Source organism: Pollachius pollachius, assembly GCF_949987615.1.
Source record: "Pollachius pollachius genome assembly, chromosome: 5".
Lineage (NCBI taxonomy): Eukaryota > Metazoa > Chordata > Actinopteri > Gadiformes > Gadidae > Pollachius > Pollachius pollachius.
Window position 1 is genome coordinate 23,349,404 of NC_136938.1, and position 27,258 is coordinate 23,376,661.

General features: G+C 45.7%; 1 protein-coding gene across 2 annotated transcripts in view; it reads left to right on the forward strand.

Moving 5' to 3' along the window:
• The window catches only part of efl1 (elongation factor like GTPase 1), a 69,456-nt gene that overhangs the window by 27,980 nt on the left and 14,218 nt on the right, over positions 1-27,258 (forward strand). For both annotated transcript variants that reach the window (XM_079736241.1, XM_079736242.1), the window contains exons 16-20: positions 17,879-18,010; positions 19,159-19,306; positions 25,808-25,937; positions 26,368-26,494; positions 26,864-27,068. In XM_079736241.1, the coding sequence (XP_079592367.1) occupies positions 17,879-18,010; positions 19,159-19,306; positions 25,808-25,937; positions 26,368-26,494; positions 26,864-27,068 (742 nt within the window). The remainder of the gene's footprint in view (positions 1-17,878; positions 18,011-19,158; positions 19,307-25,807; positions 25,938-26,367; positions 26,495-26,863; positions 27,069-27,258) is intronic.

The following is a 27,258-nucleotide window of genomic DNA, read 5'->3' on the forward strand; positions in this document are numbered from 1 at the left end:
CACACACCCTCACCGCTAGACATCCTCTCTCAGACTAGACTGTGTAAACAGCAGTGCTGTTTATATCTATTTTAGTTCCTTTGGCGCCGAGCTCACTTTCATTACAGTAACCCTGCACATTGAAAGCTCCAGTGCTATTCTGTCTGTCTGTCTGTCTGTCTGTCTGTCTGTCTGTCTGTCTGTCTGTCTGTCTGTCTGTCTGTCTGTCTGTCTGTCTGTCTGTCTGTCTGTCTCCCTCCCTCCCTCCCTCCCTCCCTCCCTCCCTCCCTCCCTACCTAGACTAGACTAAATCACACCACTCCAGAGTGAGTCACTCATATCCAAACACAATGTAATAATACTGAGGTCACCCCTCTATCCATCCACCCCCCAGGGCTTACAGTACACAGCTCACTGTCCCAAAGTACACTGATGGCAAGATTAGTCATTTGATTTTGGACATGATGAATCACTGCCAGCTTTATTTCTGTGAAAGTGCTGTGTCTCGATGCAGTCGCAAGCCGTGTGTATATTAACCATTAAGCTCAACCATTAAGCTAACCCCCCCCCCCCTTTCCCGGTGTCTGTGGTTCCCTTCTGGCCATCGCTGCTGTAGACCCAGGGATGTAAAACCCCCTAAGTGAATGCAGAAGCCGGTCCCACGAAGAAATAGCACTCACACATTTAAATCAGAAGATAAGATGCCTCGGCCTTGCCCCCAAACATGTACCCTCTTACGTACCCCGGGAGCTGGATTCTCCCCGCTCTCTCTGAACACTTGGTATTAAAGATAAGGCATACTTCTGGTAAGCAGACTCGTCTTTACACCGTACTGGTCTGTGTGGGCCTACGTCCCGGCATCCGCCAAACAAAAGTCCATTGTTGTTATCTTGAGGGAGAACTCAGAATTGGTACCATATGCCTTGCCCGGTAACGGCATTGGGATTCATCTGTGATTGGAGTGGAGAGGTAGAGCAGAGCAGCGTGCAGCCAGTTTTGATGGTGTGCTTAGCAGGGGCCAATAGTTTGTCATTGGGGTTTTAAGACGTGGGCAACATCAAACTCCCATCATCAGGAGCCTTAATGCGAAGCAGCTGCCCGGAGAGACACAGCCACAAGCCCAGGACTTGTCCAAGCCGCCTTCTGAGAAGGGGGAAGGAAGGGAGTGCAGTTGGGTTGGAAAGTCTATATAAAAAAAGAAGAAGAAATAAAATGGATAATGCTGATTCAACAATGATCGAGTTCAAAGAAAACATCAGTTTTGCATTTGGGGTTTTCTTTCGCATTGTGCCAGATTTCCTGTAGCAGAACCGACTGAAAATAATTATATATATATATATATATATATATATATATATCATTAATTTTCTCTAGATGTATATCGTATACAGTACTCGATTTTGCTATACATTGTAGAGATTTGGGGTCTTCTCAGCTGCAGCTGTTTTTGGGGTATCATGTACTTTTAGGGTTTATGTCTGTGGTAACTAAGATCTGATTATTTGGTATAGTCTATCATTTGAAATCCCTTTTGTAGCGTCCTTCTTGATATGACCAGAATGCCCTTACTCCAGCCCATCTGAATACACAAGATGGAACAGAATAGGGAGCATGAAGTACTTGACCCAAACAAGGGCGTAAGTACCTCATCACGTTTGTTTCAATAGATTGACGTATTGAACGATAAAACAGGTGATTGAAATTAAGCTGATTGGAGTCTCAGGGGTGCCAGTGGGCTCCTGTAACCGGGGGGGGGGGTATTACCTGGGATATTGAGTGGGTCTTCTTCCACTGTGGTCTGGTTAAACCAATGCCGCGTTTCCTCCTTGTCAGAGATAACAGAGATAAGCCTTTGTCTGGGAATTGTAGTGGGACTTCATGTAATATGTACACATTTTTGGAGCATTGCAGTTACAAGGAGAGTTGTGTGTGTCTCTCAGACTGAGAGACAGACAGACACCCACATGTGAATTTCCTGACTGTTAACGTTGACAAAAGTCAATCCAAACTAACAAAATAAAGTACATTGCAATGCAAAAACAAGTAAGTAAAAGTAAGCTTGCGTCATTTGCACACATACAAGTGTGTCTCTTCAGTGTGTTGGCTCCTGTTAATGGTGGGGAGGCGGAGGGATGGATGCGTGCTTGCCTGACTGCGTACCGAGTTCAGACTCATGCGCTCTCTCTCTTCCTCTACCGTCCTTGACCCAGTTTTACAGCGCCCCCCCCACCCAGTCTCACAGCTCACTTCACCTCATCAGTCTCCTTCACTCCCATCAGAGATATATTGACCAGTGCACTTCAAATCCACACCCCCCCCCCCCGCCGCTTGCTCCTTAGCTTCCCTTCCTCTCTGTTCCTGCTCCCTCTCTTTCATGCTTATACTCCTCCGCATTCCTCGGTCTTCGTTCTGCTTTTTCTCTGGTCTGTTGCTCCGTCTCTCTCTCATATCCTGTGTGATCCCGTTTTCTGTTTCTACTAGTTCTTCATCAGACATGATAGTCTTTTGGTTTTGACTAAACCCGCTGTGAGTTAACGTGCATTGATAAGGCAGTAGTGTGAGTAGAGAGGGATAAGTTAGAATCTCCTTCCCAAAGTTCAAGTAGCGACCGCTCCTCGAACCAATTTTCTTCATTCAGTTTGTCCGCTCACAAACACACTCTCGAAGTCTCATTATCGAGTCTACCCGGTGAAAACGGACATAGCATCTTGACATTCTGTGTTTTTCTTCTTCGGAAAAAGTTTACAGCAAGTAGAAATCATCCAGACAGCACATAGGTGGGTCAGCCAAGAGCGATGAGTGGGGGAGCCAGCCAGCCCATGCCCTAGATAGACACCCAGCAGAGAGCCGCCCGTGAGGTGTTTGTGTGTGGGATGCAGCTGCAGGCAAACAAAAAAAACAGCCCAGCACATCAGGTAACCACGGACAAGCTCCAGAGTCCAAGAAGCCGATGTATTTATAGTACACAATGTGTGTTGATAGAAGTCCCAGTATTGGGATACATCAGATCATCATGCTGAAATGCAGTCTTTTCTTCATCCTCAGGCTTGTTCAATAGTCCAGTAGCCGAGTTTACTAATCATCTTGGTATTCTGTAGCCGAGTCAAGGAAAGAATAATTGTTTCTAAGTGCTCACTGTATACCACAATGCTAATGATTGTATCTCAGCCCACGTATTATTCTGCTGCTACTGTCTGCCTTTGTTTCACCTCTACAGAAAGGAAGCTACGTTATCTCAGGCAGGCATACAGCCCATGTGCAAATGGTCTGAACGAAATACACATAGAGTATTAACGATTTTAAACTGCATATGCGGAATAGAATCAGTAAACATGTCAGTACACTAGGCATACGAATGAGCAAGTACGATCATCCACATATAATGCTTTTATACTACTAACTGATGTATTGGTGGATCCTAGCCAATAACCTCTGCTCCCACCCTCTCTATTTATCTCCCCATCGTCTATCTCCCCCTGTTCCCTCTCTTTCCACCGTTGCTATTGAACATCAGCTTGGCAGACAGCTGTTTCTTTGTCTCAGCCGCTGAGCCATGCCATGTGCAGTGTAGTGTCGTCTTCCCCCTGTGCTCCAACAGAGGGCGCTAGAGGGGAACCTCCCCCCTCTTACCTTCCACAACCTCCACTACCTCTCTCCTCTTTGCTCCAGACAGATAAATGAGTCAAGAGGGAACAAAGGAGGAAGTGAGGGAACAGACCCAGCCACTGAGCTTTGTTTTACAGACGCCCTGCAGCCTTGTTGATCACAGTTTTAAATCAATATCGGGGTTCATGAAATGTATAACAACGTACATGTTGTTGTAAATGGTACAATAGAAAATCAAGCCAGGAGGGAGCAATACAATAAGATGCATGTGATGTGGCTGTGGAAATGGGAGGATGATATCCATCAAAGGGCTGTCCTGGATCGCAGGTCTCGCTGGCCTCAGCAGCGAGGATAAACGTGATAGATGCAGCTCACCTGGTTTCACCTGGCTTGGTTGAGACATGCGTTCATTCACTACACGCAGGGAGGGAGACAAAGTGGGGTAGGGGACGATACAGGGGTTTGTGATTAGTGTGGGAAACGCTGTGAGAGAGAGAATGACGAGAGAGAGCGCTTTCGGCCAGCAGAGAAAAGCACATGGTGTGCAGATGCAAATGCCATTAGCCAGGGGAGAATCGCTGAGCACAGCGATTCCTATCTCTTGCTTCCCCACATGTCAGACAAAGCCCTCTCCTAACTCAAAACAAATGGTCTACGACTGTAGTCGGGGCACGCCGAAACGTGCACAGCGACGTGCCTAGAGACGAGCAGAGACGCAGACGGACGCGCTCACTCACTGACACAATCAAACTCATAACAGCCGTGTCCTTGGGGAGCCCCCTGTCTGCCTCATATCCCCCTCCCTCTCTCTCTCTCTCTCTCTCCCAGAGCGGCTGAGGAGAAATACATGGTCTGGCTGTTAAAAAACGGTTGAAGTCAAAGGTCTCTTTGTGGCAGCCTTCCTGGTGCTCAAGTCTTAAAATAGCCCTGGGTCCCATTCCTGCCACCCCCTCCTCCTTCCCCCTCCTCTGGGTTGGAAGGAGTCAACAGCGTCCTGATGTTTCGGCTTCGGTGGAAAGCGCACAGCACTTAACAGAGTGCAGAGTCGTGACCCTAACCGATGGTTTGCACGGAAAAACAGGAAACCCCTCCGACAGCGGCCAGACATGTTCCCCCCCCCCATCCACTATCCCCACCCTATACCCTGCCCTATAGCACGGCTACTAACACCACAACCTGACTCCCACTAGCTCCATTGCCATTACAACCACAAACACACCAAAGGCCTTCAGGGGTCCTCACTCGGTTTAAACACAAACCCCCGAAACCGCAAAAAACGAAATGGACCTGGGAGCAACTTTACCCATGTCTAATGGGCCCTAATGAAACGGGACACTGAGATTCTGAAAGACCCCGTCGTTACTCGGGTCACATTTAGTGGTTGGAGTTCAGCGGTTCCTGCAGACCCACATGGCAAAAAAGATTTTAACACTTTGAACGTTTTGCGTATATTTGATACAGTGCTTGCTTCAAAGCCACAGTAATTCCATGTCCATTTCATCCAGGAAGTTTCCAGTAACTTAAGATATTAGACAAACAGGATTCCTGTATCCTATGGTGATCTCAAAAAATACTGAATTGTTATTGATGTCAATCAATCCAAACTGGTATTAAGTTTAGAACCAACACTGAACAGTGGTAGCTTTTATAGTCCGGGCCCAAGACCAAATTGGGTGGATCAGTTCAACAGGTTTCTAGGAGAGGGGAGGGCAGCTTGGGCATTGACCCCCAGATGTTACCAGGCAGACTTAAACAAGAGCCATCAGTGGGACATCTGGCTACAGTCAGTGCAGACCCCCTCATGGTTGTCCTGCCCACGGTTCTTATTTTAGTTCAGTAAGTAACAATCACAATCCCGGCTACGCTGTAGTCATTTATTATTTTCATCCAAAGCAACACACTGTGAACTCCACATTTTTTACATTAAGGAGCAGGGAATGGTTATGCATTGTTCTCAAGTAATGCCCACAGGTAGACTTTGACAAACCCTGGACCTTTCGGTTTTGAGACAAACAACCAAGTCACTTAACTATCCATCGTCAAGGGTGATCTACTCAACGATTTACCTTGGCTGCAAGCGGCACAGGGGTCGAAGTTGACATCTGGTTTATCTATGATTGCGCTTCTTGCTGTTCTCTCACCACTCATTCCTTGGCATATTGAAATGGTTGCTGGACGGGTTAGTAGAGGGTTAGTAACCGGCTGTAACTTGTTTGTAGAAACGTGCTGTTGTTGTTGCTGCATCGATAGCCTGCTGTAATTGAAAACGCTGTCTTATTTGTCACTAATTGCACAAAGGATTTGTGCACACTGTCCTCCGGCCGGACTGAGCCCGGGTTCAACAGTCCGTTGTGCTTGCATGTTGACGGAGCAGTCTATATTTTCTTACTCCTTAGTCAAACACATGGCTTCAGTTGAACGGACAAAGAAAATGTGTTTGACATTAGACACAAACATCGGCAAAGCAAATCTCCCTCAGACGATGCAAACAAACAACAAAGAGCATCGAGGACGGGGGGTTTCGGGATTTACAGACGAAGGTGATGGCTTTAAACCGTGCACATCAAAAACATCTTCACCAACAAATGGGCATCTTGTGTTGCTTGACGCAAGCAGAGCTTTGCTGAACATCCTTGAGGCCTAAGTGTGTTTTGACAAATAGCACAAATAACTTGAGGGGCCCTTCCAAACGGCACAGGTATACGCGCACAAAACAGTGTGTGTTTAAGTACAAAACCCAAAGAAAGCTCACCAGTGCTGACACAATGAAGCCTGCTACCAAATAAGTTATTTTTTTCTGATATCAATAGCAGTGAGCCATTTTACAACTTTTACACACAACCCATTGAGATGTTTTATGAGTGTGAACGCACATCTGTCTTATAGTGCATGAGAATAGAGAGTAAGGCAAGGCAGATGGTTGTGAGCTTGAACTTTAAATTCTTACTCGCTAGGTAGTACAATAGTAGCATTGTCATGTGGCCCAGGCGTCAATTGGTTACACAATGTAAAATTGTATATTTATAAGTGTCTGTGGGTTTCTCTCTATGTTCTGAACAATGGTATGCATCTCCATTTGATCATATCAATATATAGGTTGGTTAGGTTTGTTATTGTAAGAAATCATGAGTAATAGCTAGTGACAAAATCTACAACAACCCAATATGTTAATATCTAATCATCAAAATCCCTGATGATATATACATACTTTAAATTCATAGTACGATTCCACAATAGTATTGTGTGTGCGTGCAAGTATGTGCGTGTGCATTTGTGTGAGTGCTGGCAACAAGTCCCGCTGTCCTGCAGAAATCTCTTGGCCAAAAGCAAAGAGGTGAATGGAGCAATTTGGCACACAGAGCCCTCTGTGAGTGCCAGCCTAACAGAGAAACAGACAGAAAAGTGGCTATATACAGCACTGCTGTATACTCGTACCCTGGGTGATCACTGTGTGGAGCGAGGTGTGTTATGGTTGTTTGTGTGATGGTAGTGGCTGTCGCAAATGCTGCCACCATTGGTGCTTTCTTGCTCGAGTGGTCTTGGTGAGGGTGTAAAGCTGTTTGGTATCTTGTTTTGTCTTTACTCCACTGCCATAACTGATTCGAGCCTCATTTTTGTGTGAATCCTTGAACAAAAGCCATATTCATCAAAGTTGTTTTGTATTGTATCCCGCAGTGTTTGAAACTAATTGTTTGTGAAATGGAGTGAAGAACGAAGTTCAAAGTGTTCAAGGTTTTGTAATTTCTAAAATGAAAAATAATACACATTTGGTTTGATTTAAACAATAAACCACAGACAGAAAACTTTCATCTGCAGGTGATCCTTAAGCCCCAGTTGATATAGACAGTGTAAATCAGTTACATTGATCTGCATTGTACCCATCATTTACATGTACTCATTTATTTATTACATCTATCACATAATGAGAGACATTTTGGGTGCTATCTGCTAGATGAGGGGGCTGAATGTGGTTTGATTATGTATGGAACAGAATAAATAATATGTTCAATTATTAACAGAATAATAATAAACCTGGTGGACGCCCACCACGCCTCGCGCTCGGGGGAGAGACGACTGAAGTTGCGGAGGTGAAGAGAGACGACGACGAAAGCCAGACACCCGTCTCCCCACCGCCCCCAGTGTGGCTGGCCTAAATATTCGCTTGAGTGCAGGTCTGGCTTGGTTTGATTTTGATTAAACTTTCATTAGGGGCTCTCACACTCTCAAGGTCCACCCGCCGGTGGAGTAACTGCCAAAGGAGCCAGCCAAAATACTCCATCCCTCACTACTGAGAGAGAGAGAGAGAGAGAGAGAGAGAGAGAGAGAGAGAGAGAGAGAGAGAGAGAGAGAGAGAGAGAGAGAGAGAGAGAGAGAGAGAGAGAGAGAGAGAGAGTCGATGTCTTTACACACACTTGCATGTTTGCTTGTTTTAGAATAAGCAATCACCTCCGGCAGGACTAAATGGTCTCCAATTGTGTACGTGCATGAATGGGGCACAAGACGCATATCCTCTGGCAATCGACTCCCATTTTTTAACCGTGTATTTCTTTTCATTTGTCTTTGTTATAGCCGCAGCAGTACTGAGTCTCACCTACGCCTTGCAAATACAGTTGTAAAGAAAATGCAACTCAAAGCCAATATCACATTTCCATAATGGTTATGAGGCTCGCACACATACCTCCAAAACAAATCCCATACACAGTAAACCGTACGCACAGCACACAAAAAGGAAAATTGGTACTTACATGGGCAAGTGCCCACCAGGCCACTATTAAACAGTGACCTGACTTGACGCAAATCGTTGTTTTTTGTGATCAACTATTGTCGTTGAGCCAAGCACTCCATCCTCCCTTGAAAACATGCTGGGCAGGTGTATTGGGGACCATGGAGATTACATTTTGAATTACAGTGTAAAGGACAAGGGTGTTGTTAAACACTTTTATAAAATGCTCAAAAGTGTAGCCCAGGCAGTGAGATGTGTTGTGGTGGAGGTAATGCAAGTGTGTGTGATGGGTAGTGGGCTTTGAAATCCTACAAAGAGCTTAATTGAAAGCTTACGGTTGGCTCAGAACAAGCTGGAAAGATCAGGTCAAGATTCTCACTTCATACTTACTCAGTCACATACTCACTTGCGTGCTTGCTCTCTCAATTTAATATTTTTTTACTCAATCACTCACTCTTCCACCCTATCTTTTCCTCTTCCCTGTTTTTTCATTTCCTGCATTTCAAATAAGACGCTAGACTACCTGAGGAATATTTACACACACACACACACACACACACACACACACACAGCAAGACCCATAGCAACACACACAGCAGCAACCTAACGCACACACACACACACAGCAACACACACACACACACACACACACACACACACACATGCGCGAGCGCAACACACTTGCTTGAAGCTCTCCATCCTTAGGGCAAATGCCCACCACAGGTAGACCATCTCATCTGACATGCAATTCATGTTTGAGATGTGAATATGTGTGTGTGCATGCATGCCTCTTATCACCCTTCTCCTCCGGCTCTCGACCATTTTCTGAGTGTTTGTTTTGGTTCTTCCTGTGAGTCGTTACTGTTCACGATGGCGGCCGCGCCGGCCTTGTTTACCGTGTGATCCCAGAGGTTGCCCTGAGGGAGGCAGGCGGTGATTCAGCCCGGCTCACTCCATACGGGGCGCCTCCGGCTACGGGCTGATTTCAGTCGGTTTCACCTGTGCGGTCTGGGGCCCATTAGGAGTCAGCATCTCAAGCCTTGGCTCACACACACACACACACACACACACACACACACACACACACACACACACACACACACACACACACACACACACACACACACACACACACACACACACACACACACACACACACACACACACACACACACACACACACACACACACACACACCGCCATCGTGTATAAAGAAAGGGAAGGACAATTTAGGCCTTTGCCCCGACTTGCATCATATTCGCCGGTGGGTTTTATCCCACCCACCTTTGAACACCCACACACAAATACGCACACATACACACACACGCACACACACCCCTCAGTGTGTCTGTGTTGAGTCATCAGAAGTCGTTGGGACAGCTAGTGATTCTGTCATGGAGTCATAGGGAGCCTGTTGAAACGAGCTGGGAGAGGAGATAGAACACATGCTCACACACACACATACTCTCACACACTACTTCACCTATTTATTTTTTTCACTTTGGTCCTGAGTTGACAGTAACCATTTAGTGAGTTTGGAGTTTCAATAGTTGCCACTATTCAAGTTTAGTATACAACTAGACTTCAATACCATCCAAGCATTCCCGTGGTTTCCTTTTTGATTTGATTTCTTTGGTTTTTACTTGTGAAAATTCAACATTTGCATGTTTTCAATTTCCGATATATTTTTATTTCTGCCCCTCTTCCTCGCATTACAAGATTTTTTCATTAACTGCATTTAGCCTCTTGGGATCTTACTGTCTGAGGGGACAAATTCTGTCCCATTTCAGCTCTAGTGTTCACCCAATCACTGTAGACTGGTCACATATACCCTGTCTTCTTTGTCCAACCAGCTGTCTGTATGTCTTGATGCGTCAATGTTTCTTGTTCTTTAAGTGCCTAACCTCTTCCGCTTTAGAGAGCTGGCCAAACCCTCCTCCTCTCCTCTTCTCTCTCCAACAACAGACACAAGCACACACACACACGCACGCAGATGGACACACACATGCGTGCTCACACACACACCCATAACCGAAGGGGGAAAAAGCAGTAATATAATAATCAGTGTGTGTTACTTGGCCAGCGGTAGGACTCTCTCTCTACTGGCAATGCATCCACAAGATGTTCACAACTAGGTTACTCACATGCACTCGCACATGCACCCATACACACACACACACACACACACACACACACACACACACACACACACACACACACACACACACACAGATGCAGAGCCCTCTGAAGCTGAACCGGGACTTTCCAGGGCAGGGGGAAATTCCATATAGAGTGAAAAAAGGGGGTGGGAGTCGGGGGGGGAGATTTCCGACGATCTGTCCGTGTACTTAATACAACACGATCTGCACGGCCCATCTAACAGCTTCCAGCCCCACATCAAATTTATTTTATTACTTTTCAATATGCCCAACTTTCCCCTGTTCATATGGCAAAATGATTTATTGTCATCTTTACCTTTTTTTCTTTTTTTGTAGTTTATTTCTTTTGGGAGATGACAGAAACGTAGGGCTGTATTCACACCATATGTTTGGCTCGGTGACATCCTGAACGACAGGTCCACTTCCTGGCTGGCATCATTGCATTAGGCGTAGATTCCGCTTCCTTTCCTCCGCTCTCACAACTCTGCAGGAATAAACATCACATTAAACGATAGTGTCTTTTGTGAGAGGCTGAGATTGACATGGCTAGCTCGACATTTAATCTGAATTAGCCTGGCCCCTGTAGTAGAAGTGCCATCCTGTTCCTCTATATGTGTAAAGGAGAAAGCTTGAGTCTTTCCCATTTTGCATTTCTCCTCTGCTCTGATCTTATCATCAGCATTAGACCAAACTATGTCAAAGAAATGGAACCCTTCAGAATGTCATCCTTCTAACCTTGCGATGTTTGCCTGGGTCCAGACCTTTAATTCCGCCCACTCCACTGAGATTATTATGGTCTGTGTGCTGACATGAAACAGCTGTTTCTCGGGTGAAATGGCGATTATCCAATGAGCGCCACGGGGGGGACTAACAATTGACCAATCAGCACCACAGGCGGGAATAACACCGCTGACAAGCTGTTGTCAAGCGTGGTCAAACTTTGCCCAAGAACCTAGGAGTAGTAATAAGCACAATGGTGACTACTATCGAATATATACGCTATCAACACTGTTGTAAATAGATTAAAATCGCCAGACATCCTAGTTTGTTTTCCACTTTTAAAACCCCTGCAAAACCAATGTTGGTATGGCTGCGCATCAGTGTCGACTTAGAATGACGTGAGATTAGGCGGATACGTTGGTGTCTAGTGATTGGTTAGGGGAAATCACATCCCCCTCCCCAGAGGGAATTGGTTACAGCAGAGGCAATGTCAGACATGACGGAAATGGAGTGCAATGCCTTTTGCAGTGCATCCATCAGTTACTAAGCACTCACACGACTAAGGCCAACATTAGGAGGTCAACAAGTCTGTCTCCTTTCATTTTTTTAAACTATGACAGTTGGTTCTGCTGGTTGTTATTTTTCTTTTTTTGGGATTAATTCACGCCATGGATGTTGGAAAATAACTAAAACACTCTGTACTCCAGCCTCTCTCATGCTATTTCTTTATTTGAAAAAAAATATGAATCAAATTCTACCTTTCATAACCAAATTTCTCTTATATATACCAGAAAAATGTGGTTTGGCAGAAAAGTAAAGATTTGGACTAAAATAACTTTACACATTGCACCCCTTCATCATAATAATGGCTGAGCAACAAAGCGTCTTTTCCAGTTTGTGTCTACAACTGGCTATTCCCATCCCATGTCTAAACGGTTTCTTCTGGTGGCTGCGATCCTGCGCGAACACAACATGCGTACGAGCATTTCCACCTCTTCACCTCTTGGTTTCCCCATCGCTTGCCGGTTTATAAATCAACCCCTCTCTTTCCATGGCAAGGTTCCTGAACACCTGAGCCCAGCAGTAGCTCTGCCGGCTGTCGGCCCCGACCCTTCTGTTGGAGGTTAACCCATAGGCTGTCACTGGAAGATCAGCTATTTCTCAACAACATTCTACTTGCTGTTTACTTTCTTTATAGGTTGTGTGGTTAGTTTTTTCCCTTTCCCCCCACCAACAATCTCTTGATCTATTTCTGTGGTGCACATTGCATGGGGCTCACAGTGGACCCCTGTTTGTGGTTTTTGTCATGCATGAACCTGTCCACCTCAAACCGCATCTGTAGCGGTTCAAAATAGAAAAGGAGAGCCCGACTGGGTCCAGTGGTATCCCTCCCTTTCTGCAGCTGAGCAGAGAGGTAGGATGGGGTTAACAACATGTCTTTCTTCAACCAGACCAGCAGCAAACTGCTTGTGGTCAGAGGAAATGTCTCCAGGCTTGAGTCATCCTGAGCCTTGCTACGCAACCCGAGTTCAATCATCTGTGTGCATGTGTGTGTGTGTTTGTGTGTGTGTGTGTGTGTGTGTGTGTGTGTGTGTGTGTGTATGTTGTCAATAATCATACGGTTCTGTTCAGGTTCAGGGTTAAACCATGGCCCACTCAAATGAAACTGAACACATATCATTCTGCGTTATAGTATCGAAGTATTTCTACGCAACACTGGGCTAAGGTTATGAGAAGTTATGCAGTAATGCTGGTTAGTTAGCGGTCACTTTGGGAGTTAATATTGCCTGCTCTACTTATGTTTTAATAGCTTGAGGGGCAATGGGTTTATTTTTCTGTGTGTGTATGTGCATGCATATGTGTGCATGTGTGTGCCTGTGTGTGTCTGTATACACACGCACGCCACACTGTGTCTGCAGTGTTATGTAATCCACTGAAAGGACGTAATGCCGTTAAGTGTTGAGAGTATTGCTCCCCAGCGCTATAGGGCCCATATACCACCCCCCCCGGCCCCTCTGACATTAGGCCCCCTATACCCTCCCGGCCCCTCCAGCATAAGGCCCCCGTTGCGTGTCAGCAGTGGCAGTTGCTTGGCTGGCCAGGGTCTCGCTGGGTTCATTTTCCCTTGATTTCTACTTTGAGTTTTATTGTTCTTTGTTGGCTTGGAAGGCCTTCTGGGATCGAGTCACCTAGGAGTAATTACCGGGTCGGATTACATAGGAGCCAGCCCGCAAATGTCCTGGATCCCCTCCGCTCTGCCAGCCACTCAGCTGTGTGTGTGTGTGTGTGTGTGTGTGTGTGTGTGTGTGTGTGTGTGTGTGTGTGTGTGTGTGCGTGTGCGTGTGTGCGTGTGTGTGTGTATACGCGTGTGTGTGTGTGTTCTCTACACTTTTGTACGTGCCTGCATGAGAGCAGGATGGAAACAGTGGCCCTCTCCAAATTTGCCGCCCCGCTCTCATGGCAACGTTATGGTCAAACTGCCGTTTGAAGATAATTGTCAATAACCGGCTAGTCGAGTTTCCAATATCAACGGACATCTGTCATCTCAACTGTCGGTGCTGAAGTCCTGGTTTGCTCTGGGTCCCGGTCTCTGGGGAAGCCATGTCTCTCAAAGGGCCCCTAAAGGAGGGGGATTCCCCCTAGATTCAGCTCGCTTGAGAGCAGGATGGGAAACTAGGGATAGAGGAAATGGACTGGGCGGGGAGGGGGTGAGAGAGACAGGAAGAAGTGAGCGGGGAGATGGAAAATGAGATGGAGATGGATAGAGGGAGTGCAGTAGGGAATGTTGCAGAAAAGGAAGAAAGGGTAGGAGAGAACAGGTAACCTTTTATTTTTGATAGTGTGTGCTTGTATGTGTGTGTGTGTGCGCGCATGTTGGACTCTAGGCTCTGGACTTGTGCCCTGCTGTAATTCAGCCCAGCTGTGTTAACATTAATCAGAGCCTGACTTGGATACTCAACCGTGTGGATGAATGAGAGGAGGCTGTTCCTCATGAGAAGGCGTAAGACACAGATACGATGCGTAACATCTCATATGTATAATATCCAGTTGGCTCAGGGAAAAACAGAACTGTCAAGAGTGAGACCGAGTGTAGATGTGGGTGATGAGGAGGAGGAGGAGGGTGTGTGTCAGTGGGATGGGGGCTTTCTTTTCTTTCCTTTGTCCTCGAGACTCTGTTCCCCAGCTCTGTCCATGTGTCTGTGTGGATGTGTATCTTGAATAGGCAATGCAAGAACACACACTCAGACGCTGACGCACATATGCATGCACGCACACACACACACACACACACACACCATGCACACAGACACCATGGATACACACACAAACACACACATCATGCACAAACACACACACACACACTAACACACACACACAATAACACACACACACACACACTAACACACACACACACACACACACAGCAACATAACTGCTGTTACACTCGAGCACTTCCCTTCTCTTCATTGCGACAGTTATTTAATTATTCCTGATAGACCTGTGAGCTGCCGTTGTCCCTGCAAGTCCCAGTCCAGATTATTATTGCCAGATTGCATGCTAGTTTGTAGTGGCTGAAAGTGTGTTGAACTCCTAGCCAACAGGCAAAATGTCTAATCCCTATCTGCTCTTTAATGACATGTTTCTGAAATCCCTTTCTAACCCCTGCCTGCTTTTAAACGACTTGTGTCTGTCTGTATTCACTTTGAGATAAAGTGTCACCTAAATGACTGAATACCGAACTGCTGAATAGATTACTGGCAAAATTCTTTGCTTATTTTAGTTATTTAGAAATATTCGCCTATTATAATACAGTAATGGTAATTATTCGTTTTCCTGGCTTCCTCCAAAAAGACATGATGATAAAATTACGATTTTATGGAAAGATTTTATGAAATCCCCTTCTGAGCCCAAGATGCCAACTATGCCTTTAGCTATTAATGTTTTATTCTCCATTCCTCCCCCCCCCTCCCTTCCTCCCTGTCCTCCTCCTCTTGTCTCCCCCCCCTCTGAGTTCTGTCCTATTATCCCATATTATCCTCTTCATTCATAAAAAGAGGGATCTGGTTCTTTCAATTCACCCGCTGTACAGTGTTGGGGAGACAGATGTCATTACAAAAGGAGACTACTTAATCCTAATCTGGGATTCAGCAGTCCAACAATGCTATAGCGGAACTTCTGGGGGGAGACTGCACAGAAATGCGACTGAACTGGAGAGGAACCTGGGACTGGATCCCAGGTTCCTCTCCAGTCCAGTCTGATTTGTGAGCATAGCTCAACCCAGACTCCATTACCCATCATCCCCTTACCCCTGTGGACCCCTTCATTATCACAGGTGCAGAGGAAGGGTCCCTAAGGAGTTTAATTTCACTGCCTTGCTTATCCTTGTTTGGCCCACTGCATGAGCTGTGAAATATCCTCAGTAAAAATGTACGTTGTGTAATTCTGGAACAGATGTAATAGATTTGTATACAAAGTCATATGTTGCTTGACATATATGGACCCGGTTCTATATGGATTCAAGATTTCTCAAATCCCAAAAATCAATATAGTTTGGTCTTATCGATAGTTATTGAGTCTAGCGGGTCCTATAACCTGACGTTATATCTTGAGAGACAAGTCATGGTAATTAAATCAAATTATTGATGCACGAACATCAATTATATGCTAATAAAGTTATTGATTCATGTGAATGGCCTGCCATTCGCTGTTCAACTAAACAAAGAATTTGAATTGGATCACTCCCTTGTTGGCTTAATTTCTCATGTGGTCATCCTTGCTTGATACGATGGCTGAACGTGCAAAGCGGTCAAAGGCGTGGCTAGATTTCAGTAAAGCCAATGATAAAAAGGAAGTGAAATGCCGTTTATGCCCCAAGTTATTTTATAGAAAGGGGAGGAACCCATGTTCAATGCTTAACACCTCAACACTGCGAATCGTTAGCCCCAAAATGTGTTGTTCCTTCATTAACAGTTTGCAGCCTCGTATAGCTTTGAATTCGATGCCATTAAACTAATATTTCTCCAATATTTCCTCAAATACTCAAATCAATTTTAAATGAGATATGACTATTGTGGGGCAGTAAAGAAATAAGTATGCCTACTACATTTACAATGGTTAAAATAACTTGTACAAGACTGTAAATGACTCCTTCAGAATTAATAAGCATTAAACAACACTTAAGTGCGAAAACAAAAATCAAACAGTCAAAGACTCACATGTGAACATTACACTAAATACCTGTTCAATTTGTGTTGTTTGTCGTCTTGCCTTTCCACCAAATAATGGAAAAGTACCGATCTCACATGGTATCAATTGCAATGAACATTAACGATCCCCATCCCTCTTCATAGAGGACAATTATATTGAACGGTCCAATAGAGTATTTAATTGCATTGTAAATAAGTGGAGCCCTAAAAAAGCAGCTTTCTTCCAGCTTTTTAGCCCATCGAGTGAAACCTCACGGTAGACCCTAATGTTTTTATTGTTTTAGTATTACCCGTTAATGTGAGGATCCAATTCCTCCCTGCATTAACTTTTCATATCTTGAGAAAATATTATCCCATGTATAACGACAATAACGCGAGGTAAAGTGTGAATTTGTAGCGCCGAGATACAACGCAGCCAAAGCACACTCCAGCGACCGTCTTTTGAGTGGAATCATCTGCAATGAAATCCCGGTCCAGATTAAATGTCGGAACACATTATTCTGCCAGCGGCAGCCAAGAGTACGAGGAGCACAGGAAGAGAGGAAGAGATCATGGACCCAGAAAGGAAGTGCTGTTGTAAAAGCACATCTCTTAGAAGGCACGGTGCCATGAACACACTTAGAAGGCCTGGGTTAAAAAATAGTTGGAGATCCGGCCCACAAGGTACCACTCTGGCTTTAACTGTGCCACAGCTTCTTCTTCACTCTAACCACGTAAGGGTCGGAAATGTTAGGTTTTTATGAACCAGCGCCATTGCGGCCCACTCTTTTGCTCTTATCCATCTCGGAGAGAACGGCTGCGCTGCCGCTGCTTGCGGCGATATTGTCTTTAAAAGAATCCACGTTGCAGTGATGTTCTTTTATGACGGGTACAACTTCAATTGCTTGTGTTGATAAGGTTGTGGATTTCTGGAGAGATCCTAGCGTGGTTATCGCATGAGCACCATGTAACCCACTACTACAATGGAAGGGTCCAGTCAAACACATGTCAGAAGAGGGTGTATAGGGTTGTGTGGATGATCAATTACACATTTTAAGACATCAGCCATGTCCATACACTAACATGAACAAATGTATCAACTCTTTAATGTATTGTTTCCATTTCATTGTTATATTTTCATGACCTTTGTGTCTCCATCCTTTGTGTCAATGGATGTTTTTTAATCTGGGAGTGACCCTTGAATATTCTAAGAGGGATCTTCCGATTACCTTTTAATGGTCGTCTATCGAAGAACAACCTCTGCAATCATGTACACTCTCTGTACATTTTCCCATGCATCTTTTCCTGCCGACACATTGATTATGCATTATATGTAACAGAGCGTCCGCTCTTCATTCCTGATCCACTGCACTAGCTCATTGAAATAACCTAGCCAGGTTTTGAATGCAAAACAACATACTCAACGTATAATTGCTCTCCATGACCTTCTCTCTCTCTCTCTCGCTCTCTCTCTCTCTCGCTCTCTCTCTCTCTCTCTCTCTCAGGTATTGGGGGTCTGGAAGACTTTGTGCTGAAGTCGGCCACAATCTCCACCTCACCTGCCTGCCCCCCCTTCATACCACTCAACTTTGAGGCCACACCCATCGTACGAGTGGCCATCGAACCTAAACACCCAAGTAAGTGCCCTGGAGTACCCTTCTTGCACACGTACACACAGACACACACACAGACACACACACAGACACATGCATAGACACATGCATGGTTTAGTCCTTAAGTGGTCTTTATGCTTTTCAGCTGTCAGCAGATAACAGTCTCTACCCAGTCAATGTGTATTAAAAGATTTAAGCTTTGAAGCTCCCCTAACCAGGGTCGACTGGGGCAACGCGCTTTTCGTCTTTCTCCTTCTTTCTCTCTTTCTCTCTCTCTCTCTCTCTCTCTCTCTCTCTCTAATATTCTCTCACCAGGCCTATTCCAGTAGCCAGTGCGCTAGCTACATATGCAACACCACAATCCCCTGGCACTCTGGTGTGGTGTTGGCACAATGAGCTTAGGGCAGTATGCAATTCGCCATTAGGAAAGCATCTTTAGCCTTTGAGTACATTAGCATTCAAGACTGCAGACATTGATCATCAATTTACAGACATTTTTGTCTTGCTTTGCAATATTTTTCCACTGACCTGAATAGATGTATTTATCTTCTTTTTTTTTCCTTTTCCTCCTTGGTGTGTTTTTATGCTCTTGGCACGACTGCCGATGTCTTTGTTGTGCGTATTGACCTTTTCGCGCAGTTAACTGCAGGGGTCTAACTGTTTGACTCGTGGTTTCCCTCCGTCAAACAACAATAATAGCTGTCAGGCAATGCGGAAAATAAGGTCCCCTTTAGACAAACACTGTCTAGGTGCTTGTCCAGAATGTCAGACTAGACAACTGTTGAGTAGATGTTTATTGAGGGTGTGGCCATGGTAAGGGCCAAAAGACGCATACAAGTAGTATAGAATCCTAGTTCATTATATTGTTTGTCTATACAAGGTCATAACCTCAGGTGGAGCAATAAAGGCGTATTCACGTTGGCTCAGAAGTTTGTATATTCTTCGTCTTTGTATACTTCTATTACTGCTATTGTATAATTTCCAGCGCTCTTTTTGCTTAATTAATCCCTGGATTTCCCTTCAGGGATTAATTATGTGCAATCGTATCTCTTGTCTTAAATTATACCGGGAGGGGGAGAGAGTTGACGAGGACAGCTGGTAAACTCCGTACACAAAGCAGCAGCGCGTTTATCTATTGACTAAAAAAGGAGCCAATGCCATGTCCTCCCCAGGCGAGATGCCCAAGCTGGTGGGGGGCATGCGCCTGCTGAACCAGGCCGACCCTTGCGCCGAGGTCCTGATCCAGGAGACCGGAGAGCATGTCCTGGTCACCGCGGGCGAGGTCCACCTGCAGCGATGCCTGGATGACCTCCGACAGAGGTCAGACCTGCTGTGTGTTTGGGTTGTGGGATATAGCTGTATTTAAGTTTTTTATTCAGATACAGGTCAATAAGGGAACAGCAGGTTTGGGGCTAGGAGGAATCTAGCTCACGCTTGCCGACGGGTAATCCTGGCACGGCGGGCGAATTGCGAACGGAAATCAGTCGGGAACCTCTCCGTTCACTTTGGATCTCCAAAGGGCGTCACCACCGGGCACATAGCAAAATGCCTCTGGACGCAATTGGATAGGCCTACAACCAATTAGAGCAACGAAACAGGTGACACAGCGGCAAAAAACAACAAGAGTGCAGTCGTCTGTTCTTCTTTTAGTGAAAATATACCGTCCAGTTTGTTTAATACTGATTGTTGTTGAAAATGCCTCTAGAGCGCTCCCTTACAGTAAGTTAGGCCTTTAAGTTCCCTAGGGAACATAGGTCATCGATGTAAGCTCCCTTACACTGTCATCGTATTTATCCTGCCTCATGACAGATAAACGCTTGTGATTGGTCAGTCTATTTCATACCAGGCAGAATTCTTTTGTATGGGAAAGGCTTCAGACCTTATCTGCAGAACAAATGAGATGTGAGACTTGTGGAGACATTAGGATTTGTAACTCTCTTGGAAACACAGCAACCAAAGCATACACGCCATATATGTATCTCGTAAGCAATCTCCATTTCCTTTGCCCTTTTCCGTCGATGTCTATGGCGACTTGTAACGTGTGAGACGCCTCCACCACTCCACAAATCTATTGCATTCATTTTTTGAGAAACAGCTTTGGCTCTTATTAATATGCCGAGAGAGAAATGGGTTTTTATTTGCCTGCCTTTTCCAATCTCCGGACTATTATTATCTGGCTGTGATTACATATCGACTGGTACCTCTCACTGTCTGCCTGCCACAGGTGTCATCTGCAGACAGGCTGGCAAACATGTGGGCAGGAAGCGGGGATGATAGGGCCATGCGTGCAAGTAGAAAATCTTTTGATATCAGAGGCGCACGGAGACAGGCAGAGTGGCGCGCTACTCAAGGCAGAGATAAATGGTTGTGTAAATGGGCTCTTTTTGATTTTTCTTGTCTTTCTCATTTTTTTTTGCCTCCACATTCGTCCTACAGCTCAGCACTCACTCAGACATCCCCGGTTAATGACACACTCTCTCATTGAAGAGCATCTTTGTATGCCGGGGTTGGCGGGTATAACACTCAGAAAATAAAACACTGGAGACTGTCGCGGGCAGTGGGAGGATCGCTAGGGTGACATGTAACACACACACGCGTGTCTAGCACATGCAGTAGGACGTGAGAAGGTGCGTGGGTGGAGATCCTCCATGTATGAATTCCCCCGCCCTTCAGACCTAGCGCCAGTGCCATCTCCATATGTCTGAATTGTTAGAATGGTGTGTGTGCGTGTGTGTGTGCGTGTGTGTGTGTATCTGTTTGCGTGTGTGTGTTGGGGGCGGTACTGTCCCCTTTACCCATTCACCCAACCCAAAGGCTGTTGCTGTTCACGGATCTGGTGTGTAACCCTCATGACAGATTGATCTCGATACGTTTTACGCCAAGAGGGACTCAGCAACGGCGTTCAATTTGACAGCTAGCGCTGCGGCGAAAATCCTTTCACGGCAAGCGCTCGAGCCCCTTAAATCCTAGGCTCGAGTCAAATTATCTTCTCACCAAAATCAAATACCCCCCACCTCCCCACCCCACCTCCCCATGCAAACACTGACTTTCACCATGTGCTGGCCAGCGTGTTGTCGGTTGCAGTTATTATATGTCAACCAACGGGCGTTATTGAAACCTATTCATAAATACGGTTTCTTTAGAGGCCTGAGCTGTAGCGCTCTTTCATCTCGCCCCAGCGGGGGTCATAAAATCAATCAGTGCTCATGAATGTCAGAGTAGTTCGGCTGCAGCAATTGACATGCAGATGTAGCACGTGTGGGTGTGTTTGTGCGTGCGTGAGCATGTCTGTGTTTGCAGGTGTTTCTGCGCTGTCCTCCCGCCTACACCTGTCTGTCTATCTTTATGTCTGTACTATTATGTTATACAGACAAACATAGTGAGGGTATTGTACAGACGATGAATGTGAATACACCCTGAAGCTAATGTAAGAGGTTTCACAGATTTTAAGAACGCTGCTGGAGGCAGTGAACAATCCGAAATAGATTTAATTCGGGAAGCAATGTGAACGCTTTGATATGAGTTGGTTATCATGGGGAGTGGGGGGTACCAACAAAAATGTAATTGCTTTTGGAACGAGGTACAGTGGTACGTGCCGGGTGCCTGAGTATGTGCGCAGGTCAGGAATGATGGACTGTTTCTCGTGAGTCGAGTGGATATCCACTAGCAGGCAAATTAAGTCCTCCTAGGCAGATCCTGCAGAGTGTGATATGAAGTGTTAAGTGTATTTTTAGCCAGGGTTTTTAAAGCCCAGTTAGACGAATATTACCTGATTCTGAAAAGAATCGCCGTTGAACAAGTAGAGATTAATCTCAAGCGTGAATACCAGACACGGCTAATGTGCCTCATTGTGGTCTCCGTAGCCCGAAGGGACGTCACCAGGCACCACGCTTCAGCCAATCAGAGACAGCAGTTTGCTCGCTGAGGTTTTGATGTTCAAACAATAAGCAAATGTCACCGCAGACCCTCACCCACACTGCAACACCATTGTTAGTTTAATAACGCTCAAGATGCATAATGGAACCAAACCAAGGACATTTAAAACCTACGGTGCAGCTTTGGTAATTGGAACAAACTTGAAAATAACTAAATCTACTATGGAGGGCTGTGAAAACAGTTGATAGAACAAGGGATGGAAAGGTAATATTAATGAAACCTATAATTGCAGATTGTCTATTTGAAATGGTAGGACAGTCTCATCACTGCACACATACACTCTCCTATTCCAAGTACTACAAATGTGTGTATATTTAAAGAGATGATGACATCTTTTGGTGCTTGATATGATGACCGACACAGACTAGCATACATAGACACTAAATCACCCCACACACCGGAAGAGTGTTGAATCAGATGCAGACACAATGAACTATGTAATGGTCTTCGGAATGACATTAAAACCCCTTTGGTCTAAGACAATAGTGGATTGAATTAAAACTATAATTTGGTTAATTTTAACCATGACCAGGTCTGTGGGTGATTCCACTGCCTGTATCAACACGTCAACATTGCAAATTGTTTCAAGAGTTGTTACTCCAAGGACCACAGCTGGCAGTAGAAATGAAGCAAAAAAGGAGGCCATTTCTAATGCTGATGCTGCTATGTATAGAGCTAGGCCAGACAGCTTGGGAGAGAAGGCTAGATGGCTTGAGGGAGAGATTGAGAGAGTGAATGAGTGAGAGGAGGAGCGAAGGGCACATAGTGCAACGGGACAGGGCAAGAGCGGTCAGGCCAGCTGACTGGCTGATTGGCCGGTGATGTTGATTGCGCTGATACCCAGCTGACCCCTTTGTGACATCACTTTGCGGGCTTGTTTGGCGGCGGTGGCGGCGGTAGTGGCGGCCACGCGAGTGGCACTCCCTGAACGGGGTCAGCCCCGCCGAGCTTCTCACACGACACGACACGAGACGATGACATCACAGCGCTGACCGCTTTACCCGGGGATCCTCTCTCGCCCTCGCTTTCCCTTTCTCCATCCCTCTCTGTCCCACCCATAACACGACCCCATAACAGCCCCGGGATCCTCCAAGGCAGCGGTTGTGGCACGCTGTGGTTCTTTATTTGACTATATGAAAGCTATCATTTCATGGACAATATTTATTTTGTCAGCAGAACGTTGAAACAGAATAATATATATATATGATTAAACATAACCATAATATTACGTTTCAATTGAAGTAGTTTGTTGACAGTTGAACGATTCTGTCTCTATCTCCCTCTTGCCTCACCCGTTCAGGCTTACTCTGTCCTCAGAAGTGGGTCAACTGCCAAGTCATGTCGTGTCGGGCATTCAAAGCACCGCTCTGTGTGTGAGTGGTTGGGAGTGTGTTTGTGTGTGTGAGTGCACACTGCACACGTGCTCTTTCAGTAGTGTGTAACAGCTGCCGTTTAGACGAGGGGGCAGCGATGGACACACCAGAAGGCCAAGTGAGGGCAGGGGAAGGTTCTGGGAATAAAAAGGCTCTATTTCACAAAGTCAGGACAGCAAGCGAGTCCGGGAGAAGGGGTGAACTCTTGCCCTGGGAACCAAACGTTACTGCATTCGATGATGAGATTTCTTCAATGCCATTCTTATCATCTCTACATCGTGTAAAACTCATTTCAACTGGGTATACAGGTCACAGTCTTCTGTCTGTGTATGCTACCCTGGCCTGCGCTGACAGCACAGGCCTATATTCTCGAGTTCATCATGGCTAGGGCTTCTCTTTTTCCTGACGGCGAGTTCTAGCGATTTCCTAGAAACTTGCGGTGACCTGTTTCCTGACTCCATAAACAACTCAGCAGATGGGGGAGGGAGGGATGGGAGGAAGGGAAGGAGGGAGAAGCACGGTACACGGTTGAGGTGAGTGAGGAGAAGCAGGATTAGCTCTACTCTGTGTTGTGCATCCTGATGCTAAGGGCTCTTAAATGGATTACGCGTCCAAACATCCCATGTTTGTGCTTCTGCTCGGGCCTGTGCTTGTGTCTGTATATTTTGCCTTCAGTTGACACGATCCTGTTTGACAGAATCAAGATGTTGTCCTAGTTCCGTCCCCCATCCCCGGCTGCTACAGGCCGCGACACACGCACGCACGCACGCACGCAGGCACACACGCATACACGTGCACACACACACACACACACAGGTTTTAATGACACCCTCGTGACCTCATGACCCCCGGTTCAACGGAGGAGCGTTTGCGCAGGACTCGTGAAGCCGCAGTTCAGACCAGCAGCTCGACAAAGAGATGCCCCGCTAATTACTCTGTAATTGGCACACGCGCCAACCCCTCCCCCTTCTCAGCATGCTCCTCCCCACTCCCCCCTCAGCCTCCCCCCTCTGGTCTGTGGTTGTTTGCACTCGAGTAGCTGTGACACTGCTCTATTCAAACCAAACTAAGTAATGAATGTTGCATCGCCGATCCGGGCTCGATGCACTGTGGTTGGTCTGCAAATTCCATAGTGTATCCGGAATGATGCTGCTGTCAATTTGTTAACTGGTTTTATTACATGTTATAATAATAAACAAACTTGTAATGATTTGCTTGCCTCCCCTGGGACTGCAGATGGAAATTAGCATTACGCTACGATGCTGTAAAATGCATCACCTCGCTTTGACGCTGCCGGTTATTATATTTGCACATTGTCCAAGAAAAATAAAGAAATAAACGAAAGCAACCTTGTGGGTTTGAATGTGGGCAATTAAATCTGGTGGTTTTGTCTAGGTCAGCATTTTTGATTTGACAACATTTTCATTTGAAACGGTCGACTGTTGTTGTTGTGGGGCTATTGTGGTGGGCTAATGTTGCGTCCCGGGCTCTGGGCGAGACTGCGTGCCACTGGAAGCCACTCCTGTTTACAGACGCACTTAGTAGCCTACGTGTGAAACGGGGGTTGCTGAAGTAGCTCCAGCCCGTAGCAGCGTGCTCTGGGGCCTGAGCATGTGTTGTCCCCAGACGACCTACTCGGTGCCACTTGGATGAGAGCCACTGCACAAGGCTTTCCACTGTGTCGCTCCTCCTAACAGCCGTACAAGATAGATCCCTCAACTGTCAACCCCCGTTGTAAAGCTGGTTTAATTTGTGTACTAGCAACCTACCTTGGGGTGTATGTTTAACTTTGGGATAGTCGTTAGCAGGGTGAAAAAGGGCGGACACAGACAAGCAGACCGGCTTCGTTTCAACGGTCTGCACAGCCTGCCCTGATGTGGCTATTGACTTAGAGACGGTGGTTGCATTGTGGTGCCCGTGGCAGTCACACACTGGGGAATTAGTTTCCCTTGTTATTCACAGCTTTCCCTTGTGCTTGTTTTGAACAGGGAATCAAAATTTGTTCATAAAAGTTCATAATGTATGACAAGTATTTTAACTAAAGCATTAGTAGTTAACTGGCCGAGCGTGATTCTATTTTATATCCTCTACGGTTTTGAAATAAACGTCTTATTTTCGTATCACTAGACCAGAAAAAATGTATTAGTATTATATTTCCAACTGCCAAAGCCGTCATCTTCTTAATTATTTATCCTGCTTGCGAGATTGCTGTCCTCTCTTGCCCGCAACTTTAGTTATTTTTTGATTGTAGTTAATTCTGGCATACTTCCTTTTGGCTACATTTTATATCTTACTTTTGTTGTTTTACACATTAGTGTGACCAAAAAGGCTTGAGATCATTGATTCCTATTCTAATTTAGTTAGAAGGAATTTGGCACCGGATCAAAAGGTAAACAGAGTTGCATCGACTCTGAAAACAAACTGAAAACAAACAGTATTGATGTAGCAGCTTGAACGAGTTCTCATCTATTGGTATTCAACCTTATTTCAACTTGTCTGCTTATTTTTGTAGGTTTGCTAAAATTGAAATCACAGTTTCCAAGCCCATAATCCCGTTCAGGGAGACTGTGGTGCGGCCCCCCAAGTTAGACATGGTTAATGAAGAGCTGGGCAGACAGCACAAGACGGCTATCATCCACCAGGTGAGACTGTGTGTCTGTATCTGTCTGCGCGTCTGTCTGTGTCTGTCGAGTGTCGACTATTTGAGTGAGCTAGCAATCCTAACCCAATCTGATTTGATGACTCCTAATGTCTAGAGTACTAAGAAATGAAAATAAAATGGTTCAATATTTGTGTAACCAAAATATAATGAAAACAACATCAAAGAAGTCAGGTGTGTGTGTGGATGTTTTACCACACACACACACGTTTCACACTGGCAAGCAATCAACAGGGGCATAAAAATAAGAGAACTGTGTTTATAGTTTCCAGATAGATCCAAAACAAGTCCATCTTCAAAATAAACAATATAGTTAGAGGGGTCTTACTTGCACTTAATTGATCTCCCCCACTGTGCGACCGTTTGTGCAGGTCTCTATCTGAACCTCTGTTTTTTGTTTTCTTCTCTTCAAGGTGAAGGAAGAGGCGCCACAGAGCCGTTTCTCCGACACGCTCCACGTGGACCCGGGGGGGCTAGTGACCATCACCACCCCCAACAGACTGGCCACCGTGGGGGTCTGCGCCATCCCCCTGCCCGCGGGTAAGGAGCTCCGTCCGTTGGAGCCGTTAAGGAGCAAATAGGGAATCGAAGAGGCGTCTTGCTACAGGACGCCGACAGGTAGATTGTGTACATGGGGATTGAACCCAGTACCTTTTTGCTGGGAGTCATCACCAGCAATTTTTGTTTTGACATACCTGAACAGAAGTGGACATAATTCTTATTATCTTTTTGTTTTGTGTTATTGTTATATATTGTTATGATTTGTAATGCTCCCAGTAAATGGGTAAACATTTGATTTTGATTTTGGGCGTCTAACTGCGATAGCCTACAGGCGTAATAGAGAGAGGCGAGGAAGTTATTTTTTTCTGTCCGTCCCAATGAGTTAAACTGTTTGTTTTGCCGTGTCAGAGGTGACCCGCTTGCTGGAGGCCAGCTCGGAGCTGGTGCGGACCCTGGAGCAGGTCAACATGTCCCTGAGAGAGGGCAGGAGTCTTACGGTCAGCCCCCGCACCCTGGAGGACATCGCCCAGCTCAAGGCCCGCCTGGCAGCCCTGCTGCAGGGCCACAAGTGGAAGAACGCGGTGGAGCACATCTGGGCCTTTGGGCCGCGCAGGTCCTTTAATGGCTTATTACTGTCTCCTACTGAGAAAGCACTGAAACGTTGGACCATTCACCTCATTGGCCCTATTAGAATGGACCATCAGTGGTCTAGATTAACGGCACATTTTTCAAGAGTTTATGACGCAGATCGTGATTTTTACTGTCTTATATTAGAAAAAATGGCGAGGCACGCCAATTCCCCT